The sequence below is a fragment of the Dendrobates tinctorius genome, unplaced genomic scaffold, assembly GCF_039654945.1.
Source record: "Dendrobates tinctorius isolate UK_male_01 unplaced genomic scaffold, ASM3965494v1 ptg000254l, whole genome shotgun sequence".
NCBI classification, from domain to species: Eukaryota; Metazoa; Chordata; class Amphibia; order Anura; family Dendrobatidae; genus Dendrobates; species Dendrobates tinctorius.
The window spans coordinates 10,773,582-10,795,262 of NW_027361921.1; the positions used below are offsets into that span (position 1 = coordinate 10,773,582).

The following is a 21,681-nucleotide window of genomic DNA, read 5'->3' on the forward strand; positions in this document are numbered from 1 at the left end:
GGATTTGGTAGACCACCTAGTTACGCCCCTTCCAGGCTTTCAGAGGGATACGGAACAGTGATTCCACCACCTTGCCCATTACAGTTTCCATCTGCTGTGTTGGCTGTAGTGGAAGAGGTGTCGGTCACCGCTATCTATACTAATTCTACTTTATTGCAATTGATGCCACTTTGTTGTGTCTGCCACTAATTTTTGTAAATGTGTAGACTCCTGGCTGGGTCTCCTTCATGCATGTTGCCTGTAGCAATAGGCCTCCGAGACAGTCAGGCCTCCACTTCCTTACACTCAACTACCCGTGTTACTACCCTTAGTTTTCTAGACTACCGTTGTCAGAAAAATTTGATATTTTTGCCACCTGAATGTGGCTCAGCATGAAAGCAGGTAGAGGTATTGCATGTGTTATAAGGGCTCCCAGCAAAGGGGCCCTACACCGATCCCTCCCCCACCTCGTCTTACTGTGATATTCATTGGAAAGCTGCAAATGCTGTCCCAGACCCCGATACTTCGTGCCTGGCTGATTGCCGCAGTTTCATGCTGCAAAATTTGTACTGTGGGTGAACTGAGGCCACTTTCCTAGTGTCTGTCTCTCATTTGATGTGTTTTGGCAGCATTTGGGGCCGTTCTAAGGTGTTGTGCATGCGTTTGCTTTTGCCTCCAATTAACTATATTGGCATTCGGTAATGTTTGACGAATATTTGCAAATTTGGCGAACGTAACCCGAAACGAATATTGAAATATTCGCTCATCTCTACTTACTATATCTTTTTTTTTTTTTTTTTTTTTGAAACATCGTTTTTATTGATTTTGTAATGAAGTTGCATATTACAAGTTATAAACGTTGCATTGAATTGTTACAAAGAACATATTTAAACATGCTTACAGTCATATGTTAAAGTTTGGGCACCCCTATTAATGTTAACCTTTTTTCTTTATAACAATTTTGGTTTTTGCAACAGCTATTTCAGTTTCATATATCTAATAACTGATGGGCTCAGTTATATTTCTGGATTCAAATGAGGTTTATTGTACTAACAGAAAATGTGCAATCTGCATTTAAACAAAATTTGACAAGTGCGAAAGTATGGGCACCTCAACTTATACATTAATATTTCGTAGATCCTCCTTTTGCAAAAATAACAGCCTGTAGTCGCTTCCTGTAGCTATTGAGTTCCTGATCCTGGATGAAGGTATTTGTTACCATTCCAGTTTACAAAACAATTCCAGTTCAGTTAAGTTTGATGGTCGCCAAGCATGGACAGCCCGCTTCAAATCATCCCACAGATGTTCAATGATATTCAGGTCTGGGGACTGGGATGGCCATTCCAGAACATTGTAATTGTTCCTCTGCATGAATGCCTGAGTAGATTTGGAGCGGTGTTTTGGATCATTGTCTTGCTGAAATATCTATCCCCTGCGTAACTTCAACTTCGTCACTGATTCTTGCATATTATTGTCAAGAATCTGCTGATACTGAGTTGAATCCATGTGACCCTCAACTTTAACAAGATTCCCGGTGCCGGCATTGGCCACACAGCCCCAAAGCATGATGGAACCTCCACCAAATTTTACTGTGGGTAGCAAGTGTTTTTCTTGGAATGCTGTGTTTTTTAGCCTCCATGCATAACGCCTTTTTGTATGACCAAACAACTCAATCTTTGTTTCATCAGTCCACAGGACCTTCTTCCAAAATGTAACTGGCTTGTCCAAATGTGCTTTTGCATACCTCAGGCGACTCTGTTTGTGGCGTGCTTGCAGAAACTGCTTCTTTCGCATCACTCTCCTGTACAGCTTCTCCTTGTGCAAAGTGCGCTGTATTGTTGACCGATGCATAATGACACCATCTGCAGCAAGATGATGCTGCAGGTCTTTGGAGGTGCTCTGTGGATTGTCCATGACTGTTCTCACCATTCTTCTCTGCGTTTCTGATATTTTTCTTGGCCTGCCACTTCTGGGCATAACAAGAACTGTACCTGTGTTCTTCCATTTCCTTACTATGTTCCTCACAGTGAAAACTGACAGGTTAAATCTCTGAGACAACTTTTTGTATCCTTCCCCTGAAAAGCTATGTTGAATAATCTTTGTTTTCAGATCATTTGAGAGTTGTTTTGAGGAGCCCATGATGCCACTCTTCATAGAAGAATCAAATAGGAGAACTACTTGCAAGTGGCCACCTTAAATACCTTTTCTCATGATTTGATACACCTGGCTATGAAGTTCAAAGCTCAATGAGGTTACAAAACCAATTTAGTGCTTCAGGAAGTCAGTAAAAAGTAGTTAGGAGTGTTCAAATCAAGAAAATGATAAGGGTGCCCATACTTTTGCACTGGTCAAATTTTGTTTAAATGCAGATTGCACATTTTCTGTTAGTACAATAAACCTCATTTGAATCCAGAAATATAACTGAGTCCATCAGTTATTAGATATATGAAACTGAAATAGCTGTTGCAAAAACCAAAATTGTTATAAAGAAAAAATGTTAACATTAATAGGGGTGCCCAAACTTTAACATATGATTGTATCACCTAAGCCTGAATAGAAGCAAAAATAAACTTAAAAATATAAAATTATCAAACCCCCTTACGTCCACATTTTCATAGATCACGTTGACTGAAATCCGACACCTTTCTCTCCAGCTCCACCTTATCCTCCATGTAGCTCATATAACACATTTCAGTTTTCCCAGATTACCACTCACATCCTCTAATAGATACCAATCCGAATCCACAAAGGCGCTCATTAAGTCTTGAATTTCTCTGGTGGTCAGTGACGTTTCTATAAACACTCTCCATTTTATTTTTTTTTTTAATTTCGTCATTTTATCTTTCTGTTTCTCTTTTTTCCAAAAATAAGACCGATGTTAAACCTTCCTTGATCTCTTTTATCCTTGGGAGTGTTTTAGCTAGCCAGTGTTGCAGAATTAGACGTTTTGTCACCATTGCAATGGTGTGAAACAAGTCATGTAGCCGTCCCCCTCTTGTTTTACCCGTCGTAAAGTGAAACAACCAACACAATGGATCTACTTCTACCCATATCCCACATATCTTCAGGTACATATCCTGGACTTTTAACCAGAGTTCTTGTGTCCTGGGGCATGACCACAATCCATGTTCTGTGTCTGTTTTGGGCATTGTACATTTTGGGCAACTTGTCTGCCTATCAGGATTCCTCGGAGTCGGAGGTATATTGAAGCCACATATTGTTTTATGCATTATTCTGAACTGACTATCTCTCCATTGTTCATTGATGATATGCTTTCTTACCAATTCCCAGCCCCGCAGAATCTTATGCTCAAGTTCTTCATCATGTATATGTTTTTCCCATTTGTGAAATATTTTGCCCTTCCCTGAAGGGCGTAATATGTCCCTCAGCATTTCATATATTGAGGTGATAGATATTTCTCCAATGTCTTTGGTAACCAAGTCCTCCCATATTTCTGAATCGATTTCCTTCCTCACATCCTGAAGGAGGTCTAATACATACAGTAATGCTTTAATTGACTATATAACATCAAATGAAATCTCGGTAGCTCAAATTTGTCTATCACTTCCAATCCCGTCAACCAGCGGCCTTCTTGTAGATGTAGTAAGTCCCCTAACGTCTGTATACCTTTCCCCAACCACTCTGTGTATAATTTATTCTCTCTTCCTAATCTAAAGGCAGGAAATGCCCAAGGATTCAGATGTTTCGACACTCTCCACGACATTTTTAGTTTTTTTCTTACTGCCTTCCATGTGGCAATGGTATCTTTACATATTACTGAATATTTAATGTTTGGCGGTATGTGTGACAGCGGAGTATGTAGCAGCGCCGTCAGGTCCCACAAACCACAAAATTCCGTTTTTCAATTTGTAGTCAGTATATCACCCCGTTTTCTTAATCCAGTCTATTACATTCCTCATTAAACACGATAAATTATATCCCCTAATATTTGGCAATCCCACTCCCTCTCCCTCCTTTGTGTGCATTAGAGTTCTTATAGCCAATCTCGCACTTTTACCCCTCCAGATGAATTTAGAAAAGGCCCTGTTTAATCTGAGAACATCTGCGTGACGAGTTAACATTGGGATAGTTTGTATTGGGTACAGTAATCTCGCAAAGCTTGTCATCTTGATTAGGTGGCAGCGACCCAGCAGCGAGAGGGGTAGATTTCCCCACCTCTCCAACTCCTTCTCTATTTTGTCTGTGATAGGCTTATAATTGAGATCATAAATTTGTTTCGGCGTTCTCCCCAAATAAATTTCCAAGTACTTTATAGTTGTTGTCGCTTTCGGGGTACCCATTATACTACTCTCCTGGCCACGTTTTACCTCACTCCTCATGAACAGAATCTCACATTTAGACTTATTTAAACGAAAGCCCGAGAATTTTCCAAACTTTTCAATTTCAAGCAGCAACATAGGGAGATCTTCCACTGGGTTGTTCATGAACAGAATTAGGTCATCTGCAAATAGGGCATTTTTGACTCTCTCATTTCCCACCTTTATTCCTTTGTAGGAACTGCAATCACTTAAATATCTCGACATAGGTTCTATCGCCAAATTAAACAGTAAGGGGGACAGCGGGCACCCCAGCCTCGTTCCCTTTTTCAGCTTGAAGGCATCTGAGAGAAACCCCGGCGTGTATACCCTTGCTTTGGGATTCTGATATAGTACCACCAAAAATTGTCTAAACGGACCTACCAGATTTATTTTATCCAACACTTGACCCAGCCATTGCCACCTCACGTTATCGAACGCTTTTTGTGTGTCCAGTGTGACCATAGCTGGATCCTCTCCCTTATCCAAATGCTTCCCTCTAATCTTGTCTAGCAATAACATGGCTTTCCTTATATTAGTAACGGCTGATCTTCCCTTCACAAAACCTGTTTGCTGATTTGATCTCAATCTAGGCAGTATCCTAGCCAGCCTGTCTGCCTTTATTTTTGAGAGAAGTTTAACATCTTGATTTATTAATGATATCGGTCTATATCCCGGAGGGTCTTCCAAATCCTTCCCTCCCTTCGGGAGAAGCTTTATGTAGGCTGTATTCATCCCTTTTGACATAGCTTCCCCTTGCAAAATGTGATTTATATAAATCTTTAAGCGTGGGAACTATTTTCTCACTAGTCTCCTAGAGACTTATTGGCCCCCAGTCCTTTTATTGCCATACTAATTTCTTCCTCCTTGATGCAACCATTTAAATCCTGTAATTCCTCCTCCGTCAGTTTAGGGATATCAACTCTACCCAGCCATGTCTCCCTCGCTACATCTTGATGATCCTCATCCTTGTATAACCTAGCATAGAATTTGCCCAGCACTCTGTTTATATCTTTGGGATTAGTCAATCGTTGTCCTTTTTTATCTCTAATTGCCGTTATAGATATACCCACATATCTTCCCCTAGCCAAATTAGCCAGTATTCTCCCTGCTTTGACACCATACCTATTTAATTCTACCTTCCAGTGATTCCTATATAATTGCTTTTTTCTGCCCATTCTTCAAAATTGTTTTGGGCCCGCATCCATTTATCTTTATCCTCATCCAGTAGTGAGTTCTTATATTTTGTATAGGTGCTCCTAACTTCGCTGCTTGCTGCTAAGTACTGCTCTTTTATTCGTTTTTTTTTATTCTCTGCGTGTAAGCCATGATGTTTCCCCTTATCACCACCTTCGCTGTTTCAAAATATAGTCTAGGGTTAGATTTGTGCTCCTAATTATACATTGCAAATTCTGTCCACAATTGCCCCATCCGTTTCACAAAATCCTGCTCTTTTGTCATGTTTCCTGGGAATCGCCATATATAGTCCGTCCCTTTCTGATGTGCGTCAGCTAAGTCTAGAGATAGAGGACTATGATCTGATATCACCATGTCCTCAATATTGACATCACACATCTTGTGTAGTATCTTATCTGACACAAAGAACATGTCTATTCTCGACCATGTCTTGTGTGCATGAGAGTAATGTGAAAATTCCCGATCCATAGGGTGTGACGTTCTCCACGCATCTTTCTGCTGCCAATTCAATATCATATCTTCCAAATAACCATTTTTCCCCCTATATCTCTTCCCTTCTCCTGGATTTAATTTTATTAAGCTCCCTTTTCTGTCCTCTTCCTCCTTAAGCACTTCATTACAATCTCCTCCTATGATTATGTTTTTACCACTATCAGCCAGTATTTTGTTCTGTAAGGACATAAAAAATTTCTTTTGATTTATGTTCGGGGCGTATATATTGTACAGGGTAATACTTTCATTATTTATCTCTAATTTCAAACGGATTACCCTACCCTCCTGGTCCATTTCTACGGATGAAACTCTGTGTGCCAATGCTTTATGTATAAGTATTAGGACTCCTGCTTTTCTGTCTACCGAGCTAGAACCATAAACTTCTCCCACCCATAATTTCTTCATTCTAAAAAAGTCTTCTTTACCCAAGTGTGTCTCCTGAAGCAAGGCTATATCTGCTTTCAATCTTTTCAGGTGACAAAGTATCATCATCCTTTTATGTGGTGAGCGCAACCCTTTTATATTCCATGTTATTAATCTAACCATTTTTAATTGCAAAATGGTTTCTTCTGCGACGACGTGTGAAGCTTCTCCCTCTCAGGTATGGACTGCCAGTCAATGTCATCTCAGTCAGTAATAAAGTAATTAGTACAATAGCAGTGGGCTCATGAACTTTAACTTCACTCCCTCCCTCCCCCCCTTCTCACCTCACCCCCTTCTCACCTCACCCTCTCTCCATATAACAACCTCTTTGTTGACTCCTCTTTTTTCCGCCATTATCCAAACAAAAAGAGAAATAATTTCTGTTATCCCATATTTATCATGTTGCACCTATTTTATATCCATTCTCTATCTGAGCCCTGACCCTCATGTAACCTTGAAACTCTGAAATCTTAGATCAGCATCTATTTCCCTTAATTTATCATATCAATTTCCTAATATCTTAATATTCACAACCATATTATCTTAAAGTCCTTCTCCATCTCTCCATTTTGATGTCAGAGAGGTATAAAAATACTTTATTCCCACCCCGTTCATCCTCCCAAGCAATATCTCCCAATGTGAACCTAGCATTTGCATGATACTTTCCCCCCTGGAAGATATCTGAATTTAACACAAAATACTCCCATCAACATTCAATGAAGATCTTGTCTTCTACCTAGTATATACATCACATCTGGTCATCATTATCCCAACTTTATATATGTCTTTTTGTTGTGAAAACCTCACAATGTCCATAAACCTGGAAGTCACAAATTTGCCGTCAGCCAGTGCGATCAGCTTGCAGACCAATTACATCAGCACCCCAAATTCTCCATTCAGTCCAACAGAACCTGTGAAAAGAAATAAGATGGGAAAAGAAAAAAAAAAAGAAATAGGAGAAGGGGGGATCTCTCCACCAGCTGTCCTGTAGTCTTCCTTGAACATACATAGTTCCGTCTGATATTGACCCAGTCGGGTGAATATACCTGTGAATTTGTAAGTTTTGTACACCACCATGTGGTTCACAGATGATATCCATTAAAACTGTACGTCTTCCTATTTTAGGTGACTGGGAGTGTAAGTAGTCTTTCTGTAGCTCAACCTAGACCACAAAAATTTCTCCCTTTCATCTTCATATTATCATGTGAGGTATTCCAGTCATACTTTTCACTTATGCTGACCCCAGGATAAATCGACACAATCTCATAAGCATTAGATCATTTAGTATTCTGTCTTGTTTGGTTCTTCCTGAACGCCCTTGTCATTGAGGTTCTTTGTTCCTTAGCCATTGTCTCTCTTTCATTATCTCCTTCCAAATGCAAATCCGAACTCAGGCTATACGGATAGGGTCTCCCCCTCTCGTCCTCAGCATCTCCCCCTGTCTCCTCTCTCGGAGGACTGGTGTTATCAGGTGATTGCTGGTCAGAAGGTTTCTGCTGGGACATAATTTTCATGGCCTCCTTGGGATCTGTAAAAGACCTCATCACACCATCTCTTGTCCTAAAACGCAGCGTTGCTGGGTAGTTTAGCTAGAATCTGATGTTGCGTTTAAACAGCAGAGTGCATGCTTCGCTGAATGCCCTTCTTCTCCATGTCACCTCTGCTGAATAGTCTCCAAATAAAAGTCTCTGAATTATCAGTGGTCGCCTTCTTCCTTTATAAGCCCTGAGTATTTCTTCCTTATCTTTAAAGTTCAAGTACTTTGCCACTGCCTGGCGTGGTCTCTGAGCTTCCTTGTTATTCTGTTTATTCCTGCCCCTCTCAGCCTCAGAGGCCTCTCTGGGGGGCCTATCCTGTGTGCATGCTCCACTCTGCAGTTATGTGACAGTCCCAGTGCTTTTGGCAATTCCACCTCATGATATAATTTAGCCGCTGTGTGTTTATTATCTCTGGGAGGCCTATCATTTTCAGATTGCTTCTGCTGGACCTATTCTCCAGATCCTCTAGTTTATCCACAGTGTAGGAGGCTTGTTTCTTTAAGTCACTGACTTGTTTTTCTAGCTGAATAACTTTGTCCTCCGCCTCAGAGATTCTATGCTCGGCTTCCTGCAGTTTCTGCTCCTGATTAGAGTTGAGCGACTTTGGTCGGATCGGGTTTCGTGAAACCCGACAAACAAAATTTGTTTCAGATGAAACTGGTCCGACTAGGGCAAAAAAAGTCGGAGTTTCGTCCGAAACCCGACCCCAAGGCAAGTTAATGGGGAATAAAAGTCGGAATTGAGTGGATGAATGTCATCCGCTCAATGCCAACTTTTATTTCCCATTGACTTGCATAGGGGTCGGGTTTCAGACGAAACTCCGACTTTTTTTTTTTTTTTTTTTGCCCTAGTCGGATCAGTTTCATCTGAAACAAATTTTGTTTCAGTCGGGTTTCACGAAACCCGATCCGACCAAAGTCGCTTAACTCTACTCCTGATGAGTCATCTTGCTTTGCAGCTCTTTAGTGGTAGATTGGATCATGTCAGCCCCTGCCTGCTTAAAGTCTTCAGCAAGGTATTATGCCATTTCTTTTGCTAGCTGTTTAAAGTTTAATGAGCCATGAGCATGTAGCTGCGTTTCCAGTGTGCCTCTTGCCTCCACTGTCTCCCCCTGGCTGAAATTTCCTTCTTTCTCTGGGGTTTCCTCCTCCCGTTCTATCTGCTCATGTGCTTGCCCTGTTTGTGCCTGTGTCTCCGTCGCCATTACTGTGCTCCCACTCTGCAGGCCTCCTCCGACCTCCTCCTCCCTCTGCTCCTTCCCTGTGCCTCTCATGACAAACCGATCCATTTTGGGGAAGGTCCCGGATAGTCTCACGATTATCCCAGTACCTTTTGTGAGTCAGGGCTCTGTATAAATGCAGAGTATTTGCGGCGGTCAGCAGGTGCTCCCTCACATGTGTCTGCACATGGCGGCGCCGGAACAGGAAGTATCTTTTGGTTTTAAGTAAATTGTCTTCTACTGTCAAGATGGCTCCTGGTATTCAAACTGCAACATCCATTGCAAAACAGTGTATCTTTTCTACAAGCAAATATTCAGTTATCCTGTTGATCTCTGCTGTATGTGTCTCTGCCTGTAGCATACAATGCAGTCTTTAGCCAGTTGTTTTCTGCAAGCCCTGGGCTGACTATATATCTATATATCCTGGTTCTGAGTATTCTGTTTCCTGCTCTGCATGTCTGATTGCTGTCACTGCTGTCCTGCATATCCTACCGTTTTGGTTTTCAATGATCCACGTGTTATTTGGTAAGTCCTGCCCGCTATGCCATTGTAAGGTGCTGGAGGGCAGTAGGCATGGTTGAGCTGCTGCTCCATGACACTTTGGCAGTGGCACTTAAAAGGAAGGTACCACATTTGTAGATCATTAATAAATCAAAGCAATGTAGCATAATATGTTGTTATAACCAAGTTTTGATTGCATTTGAAACGTATTGTGTGTTATAGGCGTTTAAAAAGGCACTGAGGGCTGACATCTTGCTTTCACAGTAGCAGTACGACACTTTCAGTGTCATAATATGGCAGCCCATGGTCATAGGAGGTAACAGACGGACACCAACCCTGTCTATTATAATGGAGCTGTCAGTGCTGTGAACTGTATCCAAGAAGTATAATTTCTCCTTGCGGAGAATGACATGCTAAGCATGTCGAGATGAAGAGACTTAAGGCCGCAATGCTCCTCTGGGAAATATGCTAATTATGCAAATTGTCTCTTCAGAGAGGAAGAGGGCTAGAACTCTAGTGCCACCTATTGGAAGTAGCAATCCTAAAAGTCTATGTCGACCCTTTAACAAGCCTTGTTACATGACTTAGGGTAAAAGCCAAGCCAGAATCTCAATTTGCAGACATTGTGTTTCGGGGTACTGCCCCTCGTCAGTGCAAAGTGTGAGATCTGGTTTGGCTGTGAGAGAGGCGTCTGACCGATATCCAAGAAGCCTCTGTGAGCTGCACAATTCACAGTAGTGGGAGTGTTCTGCTGTCATTTTCATGGAGCCCTCGGCTGTCGATTTTGGATGGAGCATTTTATGGGGCCATTATTAACCTTTGTGCAGCATTATATGGGGTGTATTTTGTATGGAGCATCTTATGTGCCCAACATGAACTGTGTGGAACATTATATGGGGCTGCTGATTCAAGATGAATAGTCAAAAACATTTAACCTACTTATGTCTCAATTAATTTTACTTTTATTGGTATCTATTTTTTCTTTTTAAATTTACCAGTAGCTGCTGCATTTTCCACCCTTAGCTTATACGCGAGTCAATAAGTCTTCCCAGTTTTATGTGGCAAAATTAAGGGGGTCGGCATATACACGAGTATATACGGTATTTAAAAATGAGATGCAATAATAAAGGATATCCGCCACAAATAATTTATGCTGGTTACAGACATGCACTGGATCGTAACTGAATGGAACTGCTTACTCCTGACATTAAAGGAAACCTGTCAGTAGCAAATGAATTATATACACATTACATAAGCAATCAGGCTGCAGAGGATTTTTTTCCCAAGATTTATATAATATTCATTATGTAAACTAGGGTGCAGGTCATTGAGGGATCAGTGACCTGTCAGAAGCCATACATTTGAATACCTTATCAGAACACCACATATCATTAGCTCAAAACCGAAAATAAAGATTAAACAACCACAAGACTGATTTCATCAACCAAAGTATCATTTTAATCAGTATAACGTCACCGACCTGACATTTTCTGTAGGTTACTGTGCACAATCCTGGTGACAGGTTCCCTTTAAAGGTGCATCAAAAGAAATCACATGACTGATTGGTACCTATGGTGACCACAACAACAGAATTATGAACATCTTGAAGAAGTACTGAGATGTTTTATGGGTTGATCCAGTTATTTCAAATAATCTTTCCCTACACCATCAGTCAAATTCAGGAGAGGCAAGTCCGTTCAAGATTATGTAGTCCATAGCCATTACAGAACCCTGAGATCAACAGGCACTTGGCTAGATCGGAGAGAGGTGGGGACTTTTAAGTCCAGCATCTGCAGTTTGTCGGTATAGTATCACATCTATATCCTTCTTTAGTGCGGTTACAGGTAGGACCTATGATAATAAGGACTTTGCTAATTGTAAAACTGCAGATGTTGTATATGTCTGTACAGGCACCTGCCCATGAATTACGTGGGAAATACAAAGGGACAATTTAGGGTAAGAATAGGCGAACATATTGGCGACATTCATGAGAGATACTCCTTTATCACGCCATATAGTGAACATCATGGAGATTTGAAGTTGTTCTCATTTAAAGTAATTTAAGTGATACCCCAATTGAAAAGATTGGGTGATTGGGACAAAAAGATTATCCAGCGAGAAACTCAATGGATTTTTTTTTTGCTTGATTTTGAGTTCAGGTGGATTAAAAGAACAACTCCGTTTCATTAGTTACATATGAGAGAGGATCACTTACTTTCCCCACTATACAGTTAATGATACCTAGGTCTATCAGTCTCAGGTAAACCACGCCTTTATTCTGTATTGTTTCTCCTTTATTATCAGGATTAGATCTTACTATAAATTTTTCTCATGCTTACTTATGATCTATTTCCCTAGAGTCCGACCCCACTGGTGGTACAGTAATATGGGTTTCTTATAATCTCTTTCGGTCTATTTTCAAAGCGTTGCTGCACCCCTGATGACTCAGACCTTCCCCTGAACGCATGATGCACTCCAGGGACATTATGGTCTTGTGATTTTAGCGAGTATGGCCCTGGTGGTGGAGCGCATCTGAACTCCACGCTCTTACATACGTCACTTCCAGTGACGTCGATGAAGCACATTTGCGTTCCAGTATGTGCATGTGCTTACAGCTATCTTTTCCTTCAGGTGGAGAGCATTATGGATTCCACCTCCCGACATACAGTACAGACCAAATGTTTGGACACACCTTCTCATTCAAAGAGTTTTCTTTATTTTCATGACTATGAAAATTGTAGATTCACTCTGAAGGCATCAAAACTATGAATTAACACATGTGGAATTATATAATTAACAAAAAAGTGTGAAACAACTGAAAATGTGTCTTATATTCTAGGTTCTTCAAAGTAGCCACCTTTCGCTTTGATTACTGCTTTGCACACTCTTTGCATTCTCTTGATGAGCTTCAAGAGGTAGTCATCGCTAAGTGTGACAGTACCTTTAGTCTGACATGAGTTACAATTGACAGGCTTTGGGGCTAGTCTGACATGTTTGGGGTATGTGCAATTGATTATTTTGTCACACTTTCAATAATCTTATAACTGATGTTTATATGACACTTGGGTATTTCATTTTTCTTACCTATATTTACCTCTCAATTACTGGGAATGCACCTATACGGTAATATTAAAAATCTTTTTTTATATAGCGCTAACATATTCCGCAGCGGTTTATCGCTGTCCCCGATGGGGCTCACAATCTAAACTCCCTATCTGTATGTCTTTGGAATGTGGGAGGAAACCGTAGAACCCGGAGGAAACTCGTGCAAATTCGGGGAGAACATACAAACTCCTTGCAGATGTTGTCCTTGGTGGGATTTGAACCTAGGACTCCAGCGCTGCAAGGCTGCAGTGCTATCCACTGAGCCACCATGCTGCCCATATGGTCAATAAACATAGATACATACGCCTCATTCTCTACTGGATCCATTTACTCATTTGATGCAAAAGATTTTTCCTCAAAAGACAGTTTGAACAAATTTGAGACTCTTTTACAGCACTTCTCTCCATTTGTGATGAGTTTTAGACCTAAATACAGGTTCAGAGAAGCATCCCCTATTTTAGGCCAGCATCTTATAGGTCTAGCCAGACATATCCTATGTTTGTATAGCACTTTATTGGGTGGTGGTGTTGGCTTTGTTTTAGGACGTCCTGTAAGAGTCAAGTAGGGATAGCCTACATGGAGTGGGGGCGCCATATCGTATCCTCAGGGTGCCAACTTCCGCTGTTAGGAAGGGAAACTTATAGTACCGGTTAGGAAGGGAGTCTTACACCTTCTGTTCCCTTAGATTTTTTTCTTATAAAAGGGTATGTTTTATACCAACCTGAGACTATACATTTTTGCTGACCCTTATGGATTTTTTTCCATTTTTGTGTTTTTAATGAATACAAATAAATGGTATTTTTATAGGGTTTCTTTTTCCCTTAGTTTTCTGCTTTGATAGATCACTGTCAATATCATTTTTTGGTTTTCTATTCAGAGTGATGTCTGTCCCAACGAAGCAAGTCATTAGTGGCAATAGGCTTATGGATGGTTTCAGTGGCAGTGTCCCTACCAATCCAAATATGCAAGAAATTCATCGAGTTGTAACTGATTTCATATGTTAGTTTAGTCCCACAGTTTTATTATTCAATTCCTTCTGTGAAGGACGGGACATCTCTGGACCACAGAATCAAGATGTCGTTTACATATCTTCCCCAAAATAATTTTTTTGGGATCCACAAGGATCCCCCGTTCTCACCAAAATCAATGGAGTTCTTCCACCAGCCCAAGAACAAGTTATCATACCTGGGGGCACCTGGGCTCCCCATCGCAGTGCTCCTGAGCTTGTGGAAGAACTTACCTTTGAAAGCAAAGAAATTATGCTTCAAGACATACTTCAGAAGGTCAGACACAAATCTGTTATATGAGGCCAACTGTATCCCTCTTGACCTAAGATACTAGCGTTCTAGCTCTCATTACAACCTGCATGCATGCTGATGGGGGCATGGAATGATGCAAGCCTCTATCTGCGCATGCTAAATGCCGCTGTCAGACATTGATATTGGAATTTAACATAACAGCCACAGGTTGCGCTCCACTCCACCCGTGGTTGTTAGAGGCACGATTGCTGATTAAATCAGCTGTCATGTACAGGTAATGATGTGGGCTCTGCATGCCAGCCTGTTTTGAAATCAGGTAGTCAGCATTAGATGCAAGTTTGTGATACATAATGAAGGGGTTAATAAAGTCATCTCAAAACCACTTAATGACTAAGCTACAAACTATTTTACCACGATTGCCATTTTGCTGTTGTTTTTTATAGTCTTCCAGATGTGGGATGTGTCATTAGATTTACACAATAATGCACAACACATTGCAACAGGAAATAAACAGGCACAATCACCACATGTCCTGTGATCATACATCTATATGGTGGGAGATTTAAAAGAGGAAGGACTTTACAAAGAGCATGCATTTTACATGTTCAGTAGGTGGCTTGTGTTGTCTGCAGCAGCAGACCCACTGAGCTCCATGATAAGCTTCAGCTTGTGATGGAACCATGATATTGCGGCTGCTGCCAAGACACAGAGACCATACAGTAGTAGCAGCAGAGAGCCAGTGCTGAACCTAAGAAGGTGAGAATTATCTGTGTTTTGTTTTACAACTGTGCAATCATCTGGGGATCACTTTTGTTAAAGTGGAAAACCACTTTAACCCCTTTACATAGCTAGCTTCTCTGCAGCTTCTGGCATAGATCACACAACACACTTCACTTGTCAGCTCTCTGTTATACCTCCTCCTATTGTTATATACAGAATCAGTGATTGGGAGGACGTATTTGGTAGATTAATGTACTTAGAAAAAAAAAAAAGAAAAGCATTCAGGTCTGTCTTAAAGACTGATCTCACAAACTAGGAAAGAAAGCACATTTTGGAGGGAGGGTAATGTGATTCACTTAGGCTGTGTAACACTACAGTGCACAGAACTTTGACAGATTGGATTGGGTGGCATTACACATTCTACTTTATAGCATCAGTATTTGTCAACAGAACATGAGAGGAGATCTAATATTTTCCTATATTAACTTCTATACAGGTATGTCTGTGTCAATGGATACTTGCATTCTCCATAAAAGTAATTCTAATATAATCTTCAAAAAGTAAAAACCTTAAGAATTCAGCAATGTGATGTTCCTTTATTTTTCTCTAGGAAATGTATAATTAATTATAGAAGCACTCCTAGGGTGATTATTCTTTTTTTTATTAATCTAATCCTGTTATATATGTACATTAAGGCTATGTGCCCACGGTGCGTGTTAAAACGCACACCAAAAACCGGACTCCTTCCCAGAAATCGCGCGTTTTTTTCGCGCGATTATGATCGCGATTTTGCCGCGATTTTCGTGTGCGATATTCAAGCACTTTCCAAGCGATTTGAAGCATCGCTTGGAAAGTGATTGACAGGTTGGTCACACTCGTCAAACATAGTGTTTGACAAGTGTGACCAGGTTTTTACTATTGAGGCCGCCTATGCGGCATCAATAGTAAGAGATAGAATGTTAAAATGCTAAAAAAAATAAAAAAATCTGGGTATATTTACCTTCCGGCGTCCCGCACTGCCATCTCGGGCCACAGCGTTCCCAGTAATGCCTTGCGAGACCTGTGATGACGTAGTCTCGCGTTGCTATAGCGATCTCGCGAGACCACGTCATTACAGGGACTTGCCGCAAGGCATTACTGGGAACGCTTAGACCGGGAATGCAGTGCGTGACGACGGAAGGTAAATATACCCCGATTTTTAATTTTTTTTTTTACAGGGGTATGGTACCCAGGGCCTGGAGGACAGTCTCCTCTCCTCCACACCGTGGGTACCAACCACACATGAGACGCTTAACTTCGCGCATGGTGGGCATAGCCACATGCGGGAAGTAAGCGATTCTCATGCATTCCTATGGGTGCGGAATCGCGGCAATTCTTTGCGATTCCGCACAAAAGAATGAGCATGCTGCAATTTTTTCCGCGATGCGATTCCGCCGCGGAAAAAAGCGCAGCGTTAGCACAGCATGTGCGGAATGCCATAGGGATGCATGGGGGGCGTTCTGTACACTATTTTTAAACGTTTTCGCGCTGAAAATCGCGGCAAAAACGCTTAAAAATCGCTACGTGGGCACACAGCCTTAATGTAGTGTGTGTGTGTGCTTATATACTCTCCTATTGCCGTATTCTCTGGAATCCATCTCCGTTCTGCTCCTTTTCTCAGTGAGGTCACTGCTCTTCAGACTATCCAGCTCACTGTGTGATGCATGCATGAGCTGGAAGTCTTTTACGATGTAAGCTTATGAAGCCTCAGTATGATGATCTACTCCCACTTCATATGACATCATGTTGAAATAGCAGTTCCTTCGCCTCTGCTCTGTCGACGGGACCTTACTACCTACTTCATGTTGTTTGACATCTGGATCCCCACTGCCTAACTCAACACAGGCGTACTGAGTTAGTGCAATTTACATTGCCTGAGCAGGCAGACTAGCAGTGCAAAAGACTCATGTGACTCTGATTTCTATTACTTACACTGGGTATCAGTGTAAGTAACAAACTTCTCATTCAACAGTGCTCATGCAATGTTAAGCGCACTAACTCAGGCGGTCTGCACTGAGTTAAGCAATGGGGAGCTGGCTGTCAATCAGCATGATGTCGGCATTGACGCCGCATCAACAGAGTAGAGCTGAAAAAAGAACTGCTTTGTCAATGTGATGTGGATGAATTACCTCTAGGAGTAATTATGTTCCTGATAATCGTCGCATTCAAGAACAAGCAGATAGTTAGCAACTACCTACTGATAAATTCTTAGCCCTGTAGAAGGAATAAAAAGTCCTGCATAACACCTTTTAACATTTGAGTATAGTGAGATAGCCAAGACCTGGGAAAGGAATTGCTTCAAATACAACAAATATACCAAAAAGCCACAGAAGATGACCCAGCTTTCCTCTAATTGGTTTTTGGCTGGTGATGACAAGCCCAATTTTTCAAATCTGTGGTAATAAATATGCACTGTACTATTGCAACATACCCACTGATTTTCATATATTTTCTTTTGTGACATATTGCACATTGTTAGTGGTGAATTTAAGTCGATACGATTTGCATATATTAACAAAAAAAAGTAGAGTACGCTCCTGAGAGAAAATGTACTTTATTTTTCCTGGAAGCCTTAGACTTTCGATAATGCGGTCATGACTGAAGCAAAAAGTCACATTGCTGACAGCTGTAACCACCCCCAGTGTAGAGCTGGTTGTCAATCACTTTCGGGGCATGCTTACAACTGTTCCCTCAGTGCTGTGAGTGGTGACTGTAATTACTCTGGGTATGCCTGACAGCAGAATGCTCCCAGGAGAGATACAGTTTTCCTCCTGGGAGCTGCAACTTCAGTACTGCAGCCAGGCATCTTCTTAACTCTTATTAACATGCAGATTAGCTCTATAGCATTATCGGACCTGACAGGTTCTCTTTAAATATCCCTCTATCTTCTGCCTGTTAGATTTAATATTATATGGCAGTCCACAATGCATTATCTAGACACACAACTTTAGTTTTCGCTTGTGTAGTATTATGATATCATAACCTTGGCTGTCTTTCTCTTTCATATTTTAAGGTTTTCTGTAGACCGTCCAGCAATGAACACCACAATCTTCCCCTTGCTTCATGAGAATTTAGCTGAAGTGATCAGAGATGTTCCCTTGATGCATTTGGATGAAATAACTTTATTTAAAAGTAGAGTGGCAGAGGAACCTCCAAAGCTATGGCGTTAAATTTCTTAGACTGCAGAAGAGTCAGCATGAATAAATAAATGTTAGCAATTACTTTTATTTTCATTGTATTGTACTTAATAAAATATTACTATATTACCCCTAAACAAGTTCTGTTTCTCTTTTATGTGAAATTTTATTTTACTTTAGGGGATCCTTATATGTTAAATATTCCTATTGGGCAGCATGGTGGCTCAGTGGATAGCACTGCAGCCTTGCAACGCTGGAGTCCTGGGTTCGAATTCCACCAAGAACAACATCTGCAAGGAGTTTGTATGTTCTCCCCGTGGATGCATGAGTTTCCTCCGGGTTCTACGGTTTCCTTTCACATTCCAAAGACATACAGATAGGGAGTTTAGATTGTGAGCCCATTGGGGACAGCGATGATGTGTGCAAGCTGTAAAGCGCTGCGGAATATGTTAGCACTATATAAAAAAAGATTTTTATTATTACCGTATAGGTGCATTCCCAGTAATTGAGAGGTAGGTATAGGTAAGAAAAATGAAATACCCAAAAGTCATATAAACATCAGTTATCAGATTATTGAAAGTGTGACAAAATACTCAATTGCACATACCCAAAACATGTCAGACTAGCCCCAAAGCCTGACAATTGTAACTCATGTCAGACTAAAGCCTAATAAACACAGCATATTCATGATAGAATAGTGCAAAATCAAAGTATATACAAATAGGGCAGACCAACCATCAACTTATCTTAAATAGGATGCACCATCAGGGGATATTCCGGGTAAGATAAACAAAGCTAAGATAAAGCTCCTGCCACATGGACCAAAAATATTATGATGGAACCCTGCGTCTGTTCCACCACAGATGGATCCCTTCTTAAAGTAATCCCACTGATTGTATACCGGAAATTGTACCAGAAAAGGACCATAATACATCTTGCCATAATGTTCGCGTCACCAGAAGTGACGTATAGTACAGACCAAAAGATTGGACACACCTTCTCATTCAAAGAGTTTTATTTTCATGACTATGAAAATTGTAGATTCACTCTGAAGGCATCAAAATTATGAATTAACACATGTGGAATTATATAATTAACAAAAAAGTGTGAAACAACTGAAAATGTGTGTTATATTCTAGATTCTTCAAAGTAGCCACTTTGGATCCCTTCTTAAAATAATCCCGCCAGTCGTATACCGGAAATTGTACAAGAAAAGGACCGTAATGCATCTCGCCATAATGTTCGCGTCACCAGAAGTGACGTATGTCGGGAGGTGGAATGAATAATGCGCTCCACCTGAAGGAAAAGATAGCTGTAAACACATGCGCATAGTGGAACGCAAATGTGCTTCATCGACGTCACTAGAAGTGACGTATGTCAGAGCGTGGAGTTAAGATGCGCTCCACCACCAGAGCCATACTTGCTAAAATCACAAGACCATAATGTCCCTGGAGCGCATCATGCGTTCAGGGGAAGGTCAGAGTTATCAGGGGTGCAGCAACGCTTTGAAAATAGACCAAAATTATTATTCCTGTTGGGCAGCAAGGTGGCTCAGTGGATAGCACTGCAGCCTTGCAGCGCTGGAGTCCTGGGTTCGAATAATACCAAGGACAAGATCTGCAAGGAGTTTGTATGTTCTCCCCATGTTTGCGTGGGTTTCCTCCGGGTACTCCGGTTTCCTCCCACATTCCAAAGACATACTGATAGGGATTTTAGATTGTGAGCCCCATCGGGGACAGTGATGATAATGTGTGCAAACTGTAAAGCGCTGCGGAATATGTTAGCGCTATATAAAGATTATTATCATGCAGGGGCAAACGATCTCAAAGTCTGCCATTATTAGGTCCAAATTAAAATAATAACCATGATGAGAAAAATACATACAGCCACTTTCTGTCAGTGTACAATTCTTGTCTGCCCTCAGATCCTTAGGTTCTTTTTATCTAAGTGGTGAAAAAAAAATTCTAAAGTTTGTTTAAAAAAAAAAAAAAAAGTTGCCATTTTCCAAGACCCGTAAGCGTCTCCATTTTTCGAGATCTGGGTCTCGGTGAGGGCTTATTTTTGCGTACCGATCTGAAGTTTTTATTGATACCAATTTGGTGTAGATATGTTCTTTTGATCGCCAGTTATTGATTGTGGATACTTCATACTAGACCTTGGAAATCGAGGTCCCAGAGTCTGTAGAAAGAGTGGAGAGACAAACAATCCAAGCTGCTTGAGGTCTAGTGTGAAGTTTTCCACAGTCAGTGATGGTTTGTGGAGCCATGTTATCTGCTGGTGTAGGTACACTGTGTTTTATCAAGACCAAAGTCAGCTCAGCCATCTACCAGGAAATATTAGAGCACTTCATGCTTCCCTCTGTCGACAAGCTTTATGGAGATGGAAATTTCATTCTCCAGCAGACCTTAGCACCTGTCCACATTGCCAAAAGTACCAATTCCTGGTTTAAAAACCGCAGTATCACTGTGCTTGATTGGCCAGCAAACTCGCCTGATGTTAACCCCATAGAGAATCTATGGGGTATTGTCAAGAGGAAGATGAGACACCAGACCCAACAATGCAGATGAGCTGAAGGCTGCTATCAAAGCAACCTGATCTTCAATAACACCTCAGCAGTGGCACAGGCTCATTGCCTCCATGCCACGCCGCATTGATGCAGTAATTGATGCCAAAGGAGCCCCAACCAAGTATTGAGTGTATTTACTGAATATACATTTCAGTGGGCCAACATTTCAGATTTTAAAATCATTATTCAAGCTGGTGTTATAAAGTATTCTAATTTACTGAGATAATGACTTTTGGGTTTTCAATGGCTGTAAGCCATTGTCATCAACAATAACCGAAATAAACACGTGAAATAGATCACTGTTTGTAATGACTCTATATTAGTTTCACTTTTTGTATTGAAGAACTGAAATAAATTTCCTTTAATTTTAGTACTTTGAAATAAAACTGTGTTATGTTGCAAGTAGCAGCCTTCTTGAAAGCCATATCCAAACCTTTGTGTTAAAAATTTGGCAATACAATGTCATACCTGGCTTTTTGGTTCCGGGTACAGGGGCACAGTGTGAGCCACCCTCATAGAATACTAGTATATGTCGTTCCTGGCTTAATGGTTTTGGGAACAGGGGCTCAGTATGAGCCACTCTCACAGGATAGTAGAACATTGGGGTGTATATGTCCTTCCTGGTTTTATGGATCTGGGTACAGAGGCAGAGTGTGAACTGCCTCACAGGATAATAGAACATTTGAAGGTGTATGCCATTCCTTGCTTTATGGATCTGGGTACAGGGGCACATTTTGAGCTGCCCACAGAGGATACTAGAACATTGGGGGCTATATGTCTTTCCTGGCTTTATTAATCTGGGAACACGGGCAGAATGTGAACCACCCTCACAGGATACTAGAACATTTGGAGATATGTCATTCCTAGCTTTATAGATCTGGGTACAGGGGCACAGTGTGAGCCGCCCTCATAGGATACTAGAATATTGGGAGGAGATATGTCGTTCCTGGCTTTATGGACCTGGGTACAGGGGCAGTGTGAGCCGCTCTCACAGGATACTAGAATATTGGGAGGAGATATGTCGTTCCTGGTTTTATGGATCTGGGTACAGGGGCACAGTGTGAGCCACCATCACAGGATACTAGAATATTGGGAGGAGATATGTTGTTCCTGGCTTTATGGACCTGGGTACAGGGGCAGTGTGAGCCGCCCTCACAGGATACTAGAATATTGGGAGGAGATATGTCATT

At 41.2% G+C, this 21,681-nt stretch overlaps 1 protein-coding gene across 5 annotated transcripts in view; it reads left to right on the forward strand.

Moving 5' to 3' along the window:
* FBXL18 (F-box and leucine rich repeat protein 18) overlaps positions 1 to 18,065 on the forward strand; it is a 172,498-nt gene extending 154,433 nt beyond the window's left edge. For all 5 annotated transcript variants that reach the window (XM_073558149.1, XM_073558150.1, XM_073558151.1 and 2 more), the window contains one exon: positions 17,802 to 18,065. In XM_073558149.1, the coding sequence (XP_073414250.1) occupies positions 17,802 to 17,958 (157 nt within the window). In that variant the 3' untranslated portion in view covers positions 17,959 to 18,065. The remainder of the gene's footprint in view (positions 1 to 17,801) is intronic.
* Positions 18,066 to 21,681: the final 3,616 nt, after the last annotated feature.